Here is a 14,036-nt window from a genome sequence, read left to right as displayed (position 1 = left end):
TGTCAAAGACTGGAGGGCCCTAACTACAGACATATGGATATTAGAAGAGGCTATCTACTCGAGTTTCTGACCACTGCTTTTCACAAGCCCACTTCCTGGTTCCTTTCCAGGGACCACTCTTGCAAGGAGATTTTTACAACAGGAGGTAAATTCCCCGCTCCTCAGGGGAGCCACAGAAATGGTTCCACCTCAACACCACAGGAAGAGGTTATACTCTCCGTATTCCTTGATTCCCCAAGAAGAATGGAGGATCGAAGCCAATTCTTAATGTACATCAGTTAAACAAGTTTATCTGAAAACTAAAATTCTGCATGATATCCTTGGTATCAGTAATTCCCTTATTAGAGGAGGGCACATGGTTTTGTGGCTCTCAGCATGAAAGATGCATATTTTCATATTAATATCCATCCAGTCCACAGGAGGTTCATCAGGTTCTTCTTCCACCAAGACCACTACCAATTCAGAGTACTCCCCTCTAGTCTGGTCACTGCATCCAGGATGTTTACAAAGGATTTTTCAGTGGTGGCTGCTTGGATGAGAAGAGAAGGATTTAGTGTCTTCCCATACCTCAACAAATGGCTTCTTGCAGGCCAATCCATTGAGGAGTTCCACAGGGCAACCAATGTTTTGCTCACTTATTTATCTTCCCTACGTGTTTGCATCAATCACAAAAAATCCATACTGACCCAGCTCCTCCTCCCTCTCCCCAGGTACATAGGTTTCATAGGGGCATTGTTAGACTCAACTACAGCAACAGCATATCAACCTCTTGAAAGGTTTCAGGTAACTAGCACTCTTATGCACAAGGTCACTATCAGACCCAGGACATCCGTTGGAAGTTGCCTTTTGCTCGTTGGCCATTTGACTTCATGCGCACACGTGACACCATTCAGCAGATTACATCTATAGTGCTTATAAGCCTGGCTTCTCTTGCCGTATTCACCAGTGAAGGGCACCATAAACTACAAGGTCACAATTCCATCCTAGGTATTGGGCTCTTTTTTGTCTAGTGGACAAAACTGGAGAAGGTTTGGGTTGGAATGTGTTCCTCACACCCACACCTGAGGCAACCATAGTTACCAATGCCTCGCTCTTGAGTTGGGGTGTGCACATGGGTGATCATATGGCACATGGCATTTGGACCCCGGGGAGTCCATAATGTACATCAACTTATAGGAACTCAAGCATTGCAGGCCTGACAGACCGCCCTTTCTCCCATCCATCCAATCCAAACATATTCAGATAATCTTGGACAAGATAACACTATTTTATATAAACAAGTGAGGGGGAACTAAATCTTTGTGCATAGAGGCAGTCAGTTTCTGGAATTGGTGCATCAAACATCACTTAACCCTAACAAACTGCCTGAGCAGACATTTGTCCACAAATCAAGAATGGGAGATTCACAATTTGTTTTTCAGCTACGTCTTTGGTCATGGAAAATGCCAGCCTGGGACCATTTCACCTCACAGGCAAACAGGAAGTTGCCTTGGTTCTGCTCCAGAGCAGCACTGGGCAAAGGCTCTTTGGGAGATGCCCTCCTGATATTGTGGAAGGATTGCCTGGCATTCTATGGAATATCCACCAAGACAGAGCATGAGTCATCTTCATCACACCCAACTGGCCAAGACCGTTCTGATTCATCAATCTATTAACGTTCTTAGTACGACCACACATGAACATCCCCACGTTACTAGATCTTCTAACGCAACACAGAGGCAAAATCACATACCCCAATTCAAGGCTGCTGCAACTCCGAGCCTGATATTTGGATGGGCATCGGAGGTAGAATGCTCATGTTCCAAGAGGGTGCAATTCATCTTTAACCAAAGTACAAAAGATTCTGTAAGAAGCTTTTACTCAGCTAAATGAAAGCGTTTCTCTGCTTGGATTCATCAATGCATATTGTCTCCAGACTCCACCAGAATCCCTGATATCTTAAACAATCTTCTTATCCTTAAGCCTTCAGGTCATGCATTCGGTTCCCTGTGGGTACATTTAGCAGCTATCTGTGCTTTCAGTCCTCCAATAGATAACTGTATGATCTCCAGGCATCCTGTCACAATTAGAATTTTTTGAAGGGGATTCTCAGATCCTTTCTACCAGCAGTGAAGTTCAAACCTCAATCAGACCTCCAATTTTGGTCTGTTGTCTCTTACTAACCACTAACCTCTTCGCTAGCCACCTGCTGTATGACTGTCTGTCCGTGAAGGTGGCCTTTCTGATTGTTCTAACGTTGGACAGAAGAGTCGGAGAACTGTGAGCACTTATTGGCAGGCCCTCCATATACCACCTTCTGTAAAGAAAAGGTCTTCCTATGCCCCCACCCCAAATTCGTACCCAAGATAGTTTGAGTCATCCATGTACCTGTATTTTTTTTCCTAAACCACATGCCTCGGAAGAGGAGAGAAGACTGTATTCTCTGGACATTTGGAGGGCTTTGGAACAAAACATTAGAAAGACACCTAAACCTATTTGTTTCCAGAGCGATCATGATATCAACCTTTATCAGCACAGAGACTTTAAAAATGGATCTCCGGTTGTAGTATCCTTTACTGACCAACTGGCATCCTCCATCTCCAGAAGGGATAAAGGCTCATTCCACCAGGGAGCAGACTATTTCAGCTGCATCTCTGAGAAATTTAGCCATACTAGATATATGTGAAGCAGCTACTTGGAGCTCTTTCCGTACCTTCACCAGGCCTTATGCCCGGGTACAGTAGTCCACTGCAGATACAGCCATGGGGACAGCAGTTCTACAGTCAGCTATCACTTCTGCATCCTCACACCCACCCCCTATTTATTTATTAATCTCTCACATGTGGAATACATATAGGGGACCATCACATGAAGAAAAAATGGAGGTCAGTTACCTATAACTGGAGGTTCTTAAAGATGCGTGTTCCCTATCTGTATTCCACTGCCTGCTCTCCAACCCCTCTGCTGCTGATTGGTTACTCTGAGGTAAGAATGGAAAACTGGAGAGGCATTGGCCTGCACTGCCCTCCGCTGGGAACACAAGGTGAGCTATGGTACATGTGCGGGCCAATACACACTGCTTGCAAGAAATTCCCGACTCGGGTGCATGGCACACATGCGTATCCCATCCATGGAATACAGATAGTGACCATTCATCTCAAAGAAGCTCCACTTACAGGTAAGTAACCTTCATTTTCCTATTCAGATTTGCAACAAAAACAATATTTACAGTCCAAAGATTTGTATGAATGAAGTAGTATGTAAAACAAGGCACATCAAGCTAAACTGTGCAGTTACAAGATACTAGTTTAGTGGGCTGACTTTAACTACTGAGCCAAAAAAAACTAGAGAGAAATTCACATCTGTAAAGTTGATATGTAAAAATCAGTATGTTCTTTAAATATTTTGGGAAAATGCATTCCTGCTGTGTCAACTGTAGCCTGTCCTAAAAGTTTGAGCTATCACACAAGATTGCACCTATGACCAAGAGAATATTTGAAATGTATTGCGTCGTCATTATTCCAGAATTGGTTATCAACGCAAATCTTCAATTCCTTACAGTTACAGTACCTGTCCATACTGCGATTGTTTTCAAAGCAGCAAACCTCTGTGCTCATTTCCTGTTTATGGAAAACCACTAGCACTGTACATTTCTTAATTACTAAAATGCTGAGGAAATGAACCCTCTAGGTGGCGTATAGGAATTATACAAAATGGATAGAGACAATATCCCTGTTATTGGACAGCATGGGACAATTCCACAATTCCAAGATGCCTGACTGTAACTCGGATCATGAGTGAACTGACTAACCTGTAACATTACAATCTGAACTTGTAAACTGTCAACTAGCATAAGAAATAGTTTGCCAGGATACTTGCTGATTTTTAACTGTGCTTCAGTTCAGCCATTGTGCTGCAAACACTACTGTGAAAAGAGTTCTTGTGGCTAACTTACGTATAACCACAAAAGCAAACCTTTGAACTATCAGACTTTCTTTTCAGATAACCAACTCGAGATCCAGTTTCTTGGGTAAATTCATCTTTTAATAAATTTGTAGCCTGTCACGCTGTTAGTAGTTAATGCAGTGTCTCTGAAGAAATTCTAACAATTTGTTGTGTAGAGGAAAAAATCTGGAAAAAGAAGAGTATTGAAATTTGTTGCAGTGTGCCCCGTTAGATGTTGTGTTAAAGCTGTTCTTTTTAAGGTCCAAATTCAAAGCCCATTCAAGGCAATTTGGAGTTTTTCCATGGACTTCCATAGACTTTGGATCAGGCTCTAAATCTTAACGCTTCCGATTACTTTTCATTTTTAACGTATCAAAAATGGTTACTAAGATTTGAGGTGGTATTCTGAATTTACTGTATTGGGTTTTGCTAGGAAATATGAAAGAGCTCAGATGCTACTGAACTGCTAGCATCCAAACCTACAGCCCTTATAGTCCTAGAAAGTTGGTGCCATATGGAAGCCTTACTTAAACTCAGTGCTAAGGTTCAGTGCCTCCTAAAAATTATCAACCTACTAATAGTACATTACTTTCTATCAGAACTTGAGTAAGAATTTTTTAAAATTCACATGCCTCTTTAATTTCTAGCTAGTATGTTCATTCATCCTAGAGTTCAACATTCTTAGAATACCCTCAGTTTTAAAGAAGCCTCATTATGACAAACCAGAATGATCTCTGATGGAAATCTTCACAACCCAAATGTGGCCGATCTGAAGAAACTGAAACTGTCAACAAAAATATTTTTTTTTTACAATGAGTTCTTAACTTCAAAGTTCACAATTTTGTGTTCTTACAGTGCACTTATACTTCTCTTGCGTATCATTGTTCTACTTCAATTTCTATCTAGACTTCCTAGCTTATGTTGGGGAGATGAACCTCTGTAGCACGATTCTTCTAACATGGTTTCAGATATAGTTGATCTTAGAATAGCTAGACTTGATGTTTGGTCTTCATCAGTACCTGAAAAAACAGGCACTGTGTGATCTGAGAATTAAAAATATAATCTACTCCATTAGTATTTACTTTCTTGCTTCTTGGACTGCAATACTGAAACAAATCTATATCTAAGACAGATATGTACAGATGAAAGATTTGGGCTCTTCTCCTTTGTCAGATTGTACCACATATGAAAACTTGAAAAGCTATTTTCTGGTGAAATTGTCACAAGAATATGCGTCTATGAGCATTGATAAGAGCTACACTTCACAATTTTTTTTACTAAAAACTGAATGGTAGAACTAGGAGCTGGAAATAAGCTTTACCAGTTGGAGCTGATCACCCATCTTGTCTATCTGTCAGATTTTCAAGCATGTATGATTTCATTTATGGAGTAAGAGCTGAGAAGTAATAAAAACTTCCAGAAGTCTGCACAGTAATTTATTAAAAAAAAAAAAAAAAATAGAAAGTATCATCTTAGAATTTGTTTTTTAAACTGATTACCCATTTCAACAAGTTTAGAATTTCCTTCATTACCTGGATCTTATTGACATTCAAGATTCTGGGATCCTAAGCTTTCATGTTTACATAACAAACTTGGTTTGACTTTACAAGCAAGAACAACATATGCGGTAGATGAAAGCAAAAGGGATTCTCTCTGCAATCCTTATAGTTAGCCTGTTTGTGACAGCCATTTGCTGTTAATTCACAAATATTAGTACTAAATGGCTTTTCAGAGAGGTGAACAGATTTTTTTTTCTGAAATATATTTTGTTAGAAAAGCTGTTGGAGAACTTCAGTTTTGCAATTATGAAAAAATAGTGAAACTGTTTAATTCTTGATCTGAACTTCAAGACTTTTTAGACCCTCTCCTTGACTTTACAATGCTGAGCAGTTTTGTCATGAAGACGCATAATTTCACAGGAGAGCCTTGCACAATTCCAATCAGATTTGTACAAATGCACTGAAAATAAAGGATACTGAAGATGAGATGCTTTTTTGTAAAGTAAGAACACTTAAAAGGTTTTTGGTTTTGTTTGGTATGTGTGTATTACACAAGGAAAAACCAATTCCCAAAACCTTCTGCCTCACCACAGTGTCTTACTAGTAGAGCTAAACACACTGTTGGCCTAGTGGCCTGCAAGAGAAACTCTTATCTGTACTTGGTACAGGAGGAAAATTAGGAAGCGGATTAGGAGGACTGTAAATGAGCAAAATAAATCTGATTTTGTTTTAGCCAACTAGGATGTTTTCCTTTAATGCCGACCCCTTCCCAAAAAAATCAGTCTGAGTTGGGTTTGGACAGAGCATATTATCAGCATTCCTGATTGGTTATGTCATCAGTATATGTAGGGCTTTTCCATAGGTAGCTCAGACTAAGAAGTTAGCTTCTCAGACTAAAACACTTAAAACAAATACAGATTATGGCCCGTATACTGGACCTTTTGTTATGTGAAAGTAGCATTTTGACATGGTATGGGGATGAAAAATATTTTTACATTCCTGTAACAGTTTCCATCAGAGAGTGTTTAAGTAGTTTGCAAACTTTGACTCTCAGCAATAACGCTATTAGAGAGGTATTTCCTCCTGTCTGTAAAATGGATGTAACTGAAGTATAATGAGGATGTGAATAGCCCAGGATCACACACCAAATCTTTGGCAGAGCTGGAAATAATGCTTGCCCATGACTGTCTGGTTCTTTAACCACTAAAAAAAAATAAATGGTCACTTGTCAATGCATTGGGTGTAATCTCGGTGTCCAGAAATTATAGGGGAAAAAGCTAACAGGAGTTTGTACTGCTCATGCTGGGATTTTCAAATACGCCTAAGGAAGTCTGGCAGCCAACTGCCACTGAATTTCAGTGCTTCCTTAGGCCTCTTTGAAAACTTGAGCCTAAATAATTAAAATGCTGTGGGTGCAGAGCAGTTTTTTCTTTTCACTTGCCTTGTAAAATGGTTACTGCAATTATTTTGATAATGGCTGGCAAGGTAATTCCTGTATGGACTGCAATAATTCATTGAAATGCTATTTGGAAACTACACATTCATTTGTAAATCTAAATATCTCCTTCCCAAAGTAGCAAATTAATATCTCTGTCAAATACTACTATGAACAATGACCACACTCAACACTTTTGTGCAGTAGTAACAAGACATGGATGTTAAATTTTGTTTAACTTTGTTAAGCAAAAATGTAAACTTCAGTTAACTTGTCATTTTAATTTAATATTCAAGTGGTTTAGGCCCAAAATGTAGTGTTAAAACTTTGTTGGATAGTGTTTTTATGGCTTCCATGCTATTACAATATTTTATTGTTGCAAAAGAGAATGTTTAAGGAATTTTGAAAGTAATTATATGCAAATCAAACTGACCAGTCTGGTTTCATTGTTCAAAGTATTAATGATTAACTGGATTTTTTTGTGATGATATAAGAAGTTGGGGGTAATTGTGGGGTGGGGGCCAGGACTAAATTATCTTGTGTCCCTTTAACATGGCTTTTAATTTACAAATTATATTTTAAAAGCATATTATATAGTCTTTTCATTTATGAACTGATTAGTTTGGTACTCTGCTTCCCTAGCAAATGGCTGATACCATAGCTGAAATGTAAAATCCTGAATACCTTTTGGAAGGTAAAAAGGGGGCCATAATTTTAGATAAACTTTGTTTAAAATATATATGCAGTTTTATGTTGCTATAGTTTAAGATTCCAATTGATGAACATTGGATTTTTCCTCTTTTTAGTAAATCATTTCAATTCATTTTTTAAGCAATACATCTACAAACTTGTTGTTTTAGAGCGCAAAGTCCTTTCACCAAATTACTAAGAATGAACAGGAAGAAAAATCATCTAAATTGTAAAATCTTAACTTTCCTAGTCCATTATTTGTATGGATACTTTAAACCTTTAACTTCAAAACACTGTAATATAGCACCAACTAGTTATAATTCACTAATAAAAAGATTTATATAAATAAAATACCTACTAACGCAGTAAATGTTTGGTTTTTTTTTCAAATCTTCAAGACTAATCTCAATTCAATTTGCCATATTTTTAAAAGAAATACGTTGGAAAGTGATGCAGTGCATTACACATGGTTTTTTACACACACACACACACACACACACACACACACACACACACACACACACACACACACACACACACACAACCACTGTATGCCTATTCACTAAAGAACTCGATCAGAAGAGCTTCTAACTTCTTTGAAATCTTATGCCATTTTACTGTGTTCAGCTGCTAGATACAGACTCTCAAATACTACCATGATGGGCAGCAGTATAAAACCCTAAAATAGATTCTGTGATAATTTGGTGCTCTTTCAATACATAATCAGAAGAAAGATTTATATCTATATAATCATCATGTACAAGATCTTAATTTGTAGCTGCGAATGATGCAAATATTTCCAAGAAATTCATAGTTGAATGTAGGCTGAAGACATGTGATCTTTAGACTCTTATGGATTAACTTGTTTGTTTTCTGTATTCAAATCATCACGAGCCATTTGATTAACTATTCTCTCCTCTAGAGTTCAGCAAAGATTAACAACATTTAAGTCTTCTTCTCTCCTCCCCCCGGAAACATTAGATGCATGTAGTCTGATAGGAGTACAGATTTTCTGCAGTTGGGAATAAAGAATAAAAGCTTTGGCCAAGATACTGTATTTCATGAACAAGCATTTAAGTCTTGTGTTGACTTGTAGAAAGTTGGATACCTTCCATTTGGTTGGTAACAGTTGTAATTCTGGAATGCATTGGAAGTTGTTGCATAAGAATGTTCATAATATTTGTTTTGAGAATATCCACAGAAATTTGGGGGCCTGAAATTTAATTTGGGAAAACTCAAAAGGTGTGGTCTAGGCTGACTCTGTAATGGATTCAATCTGCACCATTATCCCACTTTTAAATTGGCAATAGAGATTTTCTTCATTAAAACTATACAAACCATTTGGGGGATTCAAAATGAATTTTATTTTTTGTTTTTTAGAACTGATCTCTCCATAGACAAATTAGTATAATACAGTGTCTTTCCTCAGACATCCTTCTGTAAATCAACATAAACAACTCCATTCTTATTGACTGGATTTTTTTTCCAGGTGGGTTAACTGGGGAAAATTGTGATTGACGTTTACACGTTATAGCTAATGTATCACTCTTTAAGAGCTCCTTTATGGAAGAAAATAGCTTCTATGAAATTCTCCATTGACAGAATTGACAGTGTGCATGATTATTTTATTTTTATTTTTTTTTAAATACGAATATAGAAGGTATTTTAGTCTATACAAAACAGAGGGTGGTGGGAACAGTGAAGTTTGTGTTGAGAGATCATAATGTGGTAAAACAGTCTTCATTAGTAAACATCAAATTCATTTTTGTATTTTCAACTAAATATTAAATCTGAGGGCCTTCACCTGTGTGGTGGTGAGCACCTTAACTCCCAGTGGAGTCTGTGGAAGTTCAGAATGCTCAGCATCCCACAAGATAATGCCCCAAATCTGCACATATGAAAGTTGGTCTTTAATGTACTACACTAAAACACAATCTTTGCAGATCAGTCTTATCTGAGCGGTGGTTTGTGCCAATCTGGGCTTACTCCCTTAAATTCCGTTAAATGAGATTTCTTCACTCAGATATTGTAAGCTAAGTGCAGAAGGTGTTTAATACTTCACCACAAATGTGTTCAATGGGAAAAACTTAGTTTGGACAAAACCGCTAGAAGGATCATAGTCTGTTGCCATAAAGATGCAACAAGGTTCTTAGGAATTTGCTGTGGTATGTTGAAACAGTTTTTTGTTTTAGAATTCTAAAAGATGTGTATATATACAACATATACATATTTTGATATAGTATTTTCTCGTTTTATATTTTGTTCAGCATTTACAGCCGAACAATACCAGCAACATCAACAGCAACTGGCACTAATGCAGCAACAGCAGTTTGCACAAATTCATCAACAGCAAGCAAATAGTAATTCCTCTGCCAACACTTCACAGGTGAGGGATTTGTCTGTGCTATGATTTATCCCTCATTGTTTCCCACCAGGGTTCATCTCTAATTGTCAACTGTTGCCATAGAACCTTGAAACTAACGAACAGGAAAGTGGCTTTCGCCTGAATCTACATCATAGCCATTCTGTAAAGTGTTTAGAAGGGACACTGCAGGTGAGTGTGGCAGGCATTGCCTCTGCTCCCTCTTAACAAAAACCAAAAAGATGAGTGAATCAATTAAATGAAATACTCAGACTCAGGAATACATATTGCAAAGAATTCCAGCCATGTTGTTGTCCTGTTGAGACTGTATGTATGACTGTGTTCGGAGGCCAGATTTTTACCTTTTAATAACCATGTATAAGCATGTTCTGTCTTTAGCTGTGAAAATATCTAACAGCTAAATGTGTTTGTGCATTGACACTTTAAATGTTACATAAAGTTCAGAAGTTGCTGTTGGACATCTGAACCTCCTTGAATCTTCCAGATTGGTTTGGAAATCTTGTGAGAAATGGTATGGAAGGACAGTGTGTTGTGCGTTTGAAATACTTGTGCATGTTTTAGTACTGGAATTATAAGTACATGGGAAATACTGCATTTAATTATTTATCTAACTTTACCAAACATCAGAAGTTTGGTTTGAGGGAACAGTGAGGATCAGTTCGTTCTTATCTGCACTGGTTTGTGCATTACTAGTTTATGCATAAAAATAGGAAGAGTACTGACCTTTTGAAACTTGATCACATTTATTTGCCACCTTTCATCTTAGGGTTTTGTTTCCAAGACATTGGATTCTGTTAGTGCTCAGTTTGCTGCTTCAGCTTTGGTAACATCAGAACAATTGATGGGATTCAAAATGAAGGATGATGTGGTGCTTGGAATTGGGGTGAATGGCATCCTTCAGGCCTCAGGTATAGACCTATACAAATCTAAATTCATTCTGATTGTATTTTGCTTTCATAGTTGGTATGTGAAACCCCTGTTTGGAGTCTCAGATTTTCTTTTTTTTTTCTTTTTTTTCTTAAATATCATTCTTCTGCAGGAGTATACAAGGGCTTACACCTCAGTAGTACTACACCTACAGCACTTGTACATACAAGTTCATCGTCAGCAGCAGGTTCAACCTTGTTACCACCTTCAAATATAACACAGACTTCGAGTTCCCACAGTGCACTGAGTCACCAAGCTGCCAACTCTGCAACAACTCCGCTCCTGATTGGGAACAACATTCGATTAACTGTACCCTCATCGGTTGCCACTGTAAACTCTATTTCCACACGCAATGCACGACATATACCTAGGACTTTAAGTGCTGTTCCATCATCTGCCTTAAAGCTGGCTGCAGCAGCAAACTGTCAGGTGCCCAAGGTTCCAGCTTCATCCTCTGTGGATGCAGTACCAAGGTAAGTCCTGTATGTGTCTGAATTTTCTTAGTTTTATTTTACGGTTTTCCACAATGACATAACTGTTAGTTCAGAAACCCAGAATGTTAACCCAAAGCTGCTGTTCATGCTCTACCAGACAGTATCAATCAAAGGGAAAATTCATCTCCACTAAACGCAATGTAAAACCAGCCTTGTTTATCCATTTGAAAGTCAAATTACTGCCTCATAAATGGGGAGAATCTTCGTATCATGCTCCTTTTAAAAGAGGTGATACTGTCCATAGATGAATGACCTTAGGGAATCTGGATCAATGGTCATCCAAAGATCTTTTTACAGTTAGAACATTGGCAAAGCTTTCAGGGAATACCTGAAATTCTGTGTAATGCAGAACTTGTGAATTGTGAATTTTTTAAAATAATAAAATTATCAGGTTTTAAACTGGAAATTAAGCTGTTTTATTTATTTCTCATGCTTTGTCAGTCTTAAATATTTTTAGATTTAGGACCCATTATGTATTATTATTTTTTTGGTATTGAACTAGTTAAATATTTCAGCAGAGGTCTACGTGATTTATAAACTGAAGAAATTATATCTAATGTGTGCTATTGCATATAATTTATGAAGTAGTAGATATGGGTCTCTGGGAATATCCTTTTTTGTTCAGTTCTTCACATTACTTAACAAAAATGAGGGATTTGCATACCAGATAGTTGCCATTTATGTTTTAATTGCTTGTCTTACCCCTTAAATAGGAGTGAGAGCAGTTAGAGTTATTCTAAATGGATACCATTTCTAAAATACAGAGGCTACTGCACAGTATGTGATATATTAATTGTTTGTCAGACCATTTAAATTACTGAACTTAATTTATTTACTCTTAATGTGTTCTTATCCTCTTTTTACTTTTAATTTGATTTTCATATGGAGTTCTTAGTTTTTCCTCTTTTTACTAGCCCAGGATTTTTTACCAGTATACATTGAGTTTTGGTGGTGACATATTTTTTTCTATGTGTGATATAATTGTGACAATAATATGGCATACTGCACTTCGGTTGAAACAAAACACACTTTCACATTTTATGTTAAAACAAGGCTATCAATCGCAGTTAACTCACATGATTAACTAAAAAAAATCGCTATTAAAAAAATCATAATCGCACTGTTAAACAATAGAATAACAATTGAAATTAAGTGTTTTGTATGGTTTTTCTATATTTTCAAATATACTGATAACTATTACAACACAGAATACAAAGTGTACAGTGCTCACTTTATATTTTTATTACAAATATTTGCACTGTAAAAATGAACAAAAGAAAGTATTTTTCAGTTCACCTCATACAAGTACTGTAGTGCAATCTCTTTATCATGAAAGTGTAACTTACAAATGTAGATTTTTTTTATTACATAACTGCACTCAAAAACAAAACCATGTAAAACTTTAGAGCCTATAAGTCCACTCAGTCCTACTTCTTATTTAGCCAGTCGCTAAGACAAACAAATTTGTTTACATTTACAGAAGATACTGCTGCTTGCTTCTTATTTACAATGTCACCTGAAAGTGAAAACAACCATTCGCATGGCATTTTTTTACGCAGCATTGCAAGGTATTTACATGCCAGATATGCTAAATATTCGTATGCCCCTTCATGCTTCGGCCACCATTCCAGAGGATATGGTTCCATGCTGATGATGCTCGTTTAAAAAAAAATAATGCATTAATTAAATTTGTGACTGAACTCCTTGGGGGAGAATTGTATGTCTCCTGTTCTGTTTTACCCTCATTCTGCCATTCATTTCATGTTATAGCAGTCTCAGATGATGGCCCAGCAATGTTTGTTTTAAGAACACTTTTTCACAGCAGATTTGACAAAACACAAAGAAGGTACCAATGTGAGATTTCTAAAATAGCTATGGCACGTGACCCCAGGTTTAAGAATCTGAAGTGCCATCCAAAATCTGAGAGGGACGAGGTGTGGAGCATGTTTTCAGAAACCTTAAAAGAGCACCAGTCCGATGCAGAAACTACAGAACCACCAAAAAAGAAAATAAATCTTCTGCTGGTGACATCTAATTTCTTGTAAGCCTCAAAGAGAAATTTGTCTGGAGCAGGGATTTGAGGAAAGAGCGGGCAGTAGCCATATAGACTAAGGTCCCTTCTGAAGATATACTCCTAGTGTATTGTCCAAAAGAAGTGAATCAATAATAAAAGGAAATAACTTTGGAGTGTTATCGAGCAGAACCTGTCCTGGAATGGTGGTTGAAGCATGAAGGGACATATGAATCTTTAGCGCATCTGGCACGTAAAAATATCTTGTGACGCCGGCTACAAAAGTGCCATGCGAATGCCTGTTCTCATTTTCAGGTGACGTTGTAAACAAGAAGCGGGCAGCATTATCTCCTGCAAATTTGAACCAAACTTGTTTGTCTAAGCGATTGGCTTAAGTAGGACTGAGTGGACTCATAGGCTCCAAAGTTTTACATTGTTTTATTTTTGAATGCAGTTTTTTTACATTTGTAAATTCAACTGTCAAGATGAAGAGATTGCACTACAGTACTAGCATTAGGTGAATTGAAAAATATTTCTTTTGTTTTTTACAGTGCAAATATTTGTAATAAAAAATAAATGTAAAGCAAGCACTGTACACTTTGTATTCTGTGTTGTAATTGAAATTAATATATTTGAAAATGTAGAAAACATCCAAAAATATTTAAATAAATGG

At 37.2% G+C, this 14,036-nt stretch overlaps 1 protein-coding gene across 3 annotated transcripts in view; it reads left to right on the top strand.

The window, feature by feature from the left end:
* The window catches only part of EPC1 (enhancer of polycomb 1), an 81,946-nt gene that overhangs the window by 66,278 nt on the left and 1,632 nt on the right, over positions 1-14,036 (top strand). The window contains exons 11-14 of one of the 3 annotated variants that reach the window (XM_074946189.1): positions 9,816-9,934; positions 10,016-10,102; positions 10,698-10,839; positions 10,971-11,331. In XM_074946189.1, the coding sequence (XP_074802290.1) occupies positions 9,816-9,934; positions 10,016-10,102; positions 10,698-10,839; positions 10,971-11,331 (709 nt within the window). Of the gene's footprint in view, positions 1-9,815; positions 9,935-9,983; positions 10,103-10,697; positions 10,840-10,970; positions 11,332-14,036 lie in introns of those variants that run through there. The other 2 variants (XM_074946190.1, XM_074946191.1) reach the window with 2 other exon arrangements.

This window comes from Natator depressus, chromosome 2 (genome assembly GCF_965152275.1).
Source record: "Natator depressus isolate rNatDep1 chromosome 2, rNatDep2.hap1, whole genome shotgun sequence".
Lineage (NCBI taxonomy): Eukaryota > Metazoa > Chordata > Testudines > Cheloniidae > Natator > Natator depressus.
This window is presented reverse-complemented; position numbering and strand designations above follow the sequence as displayed.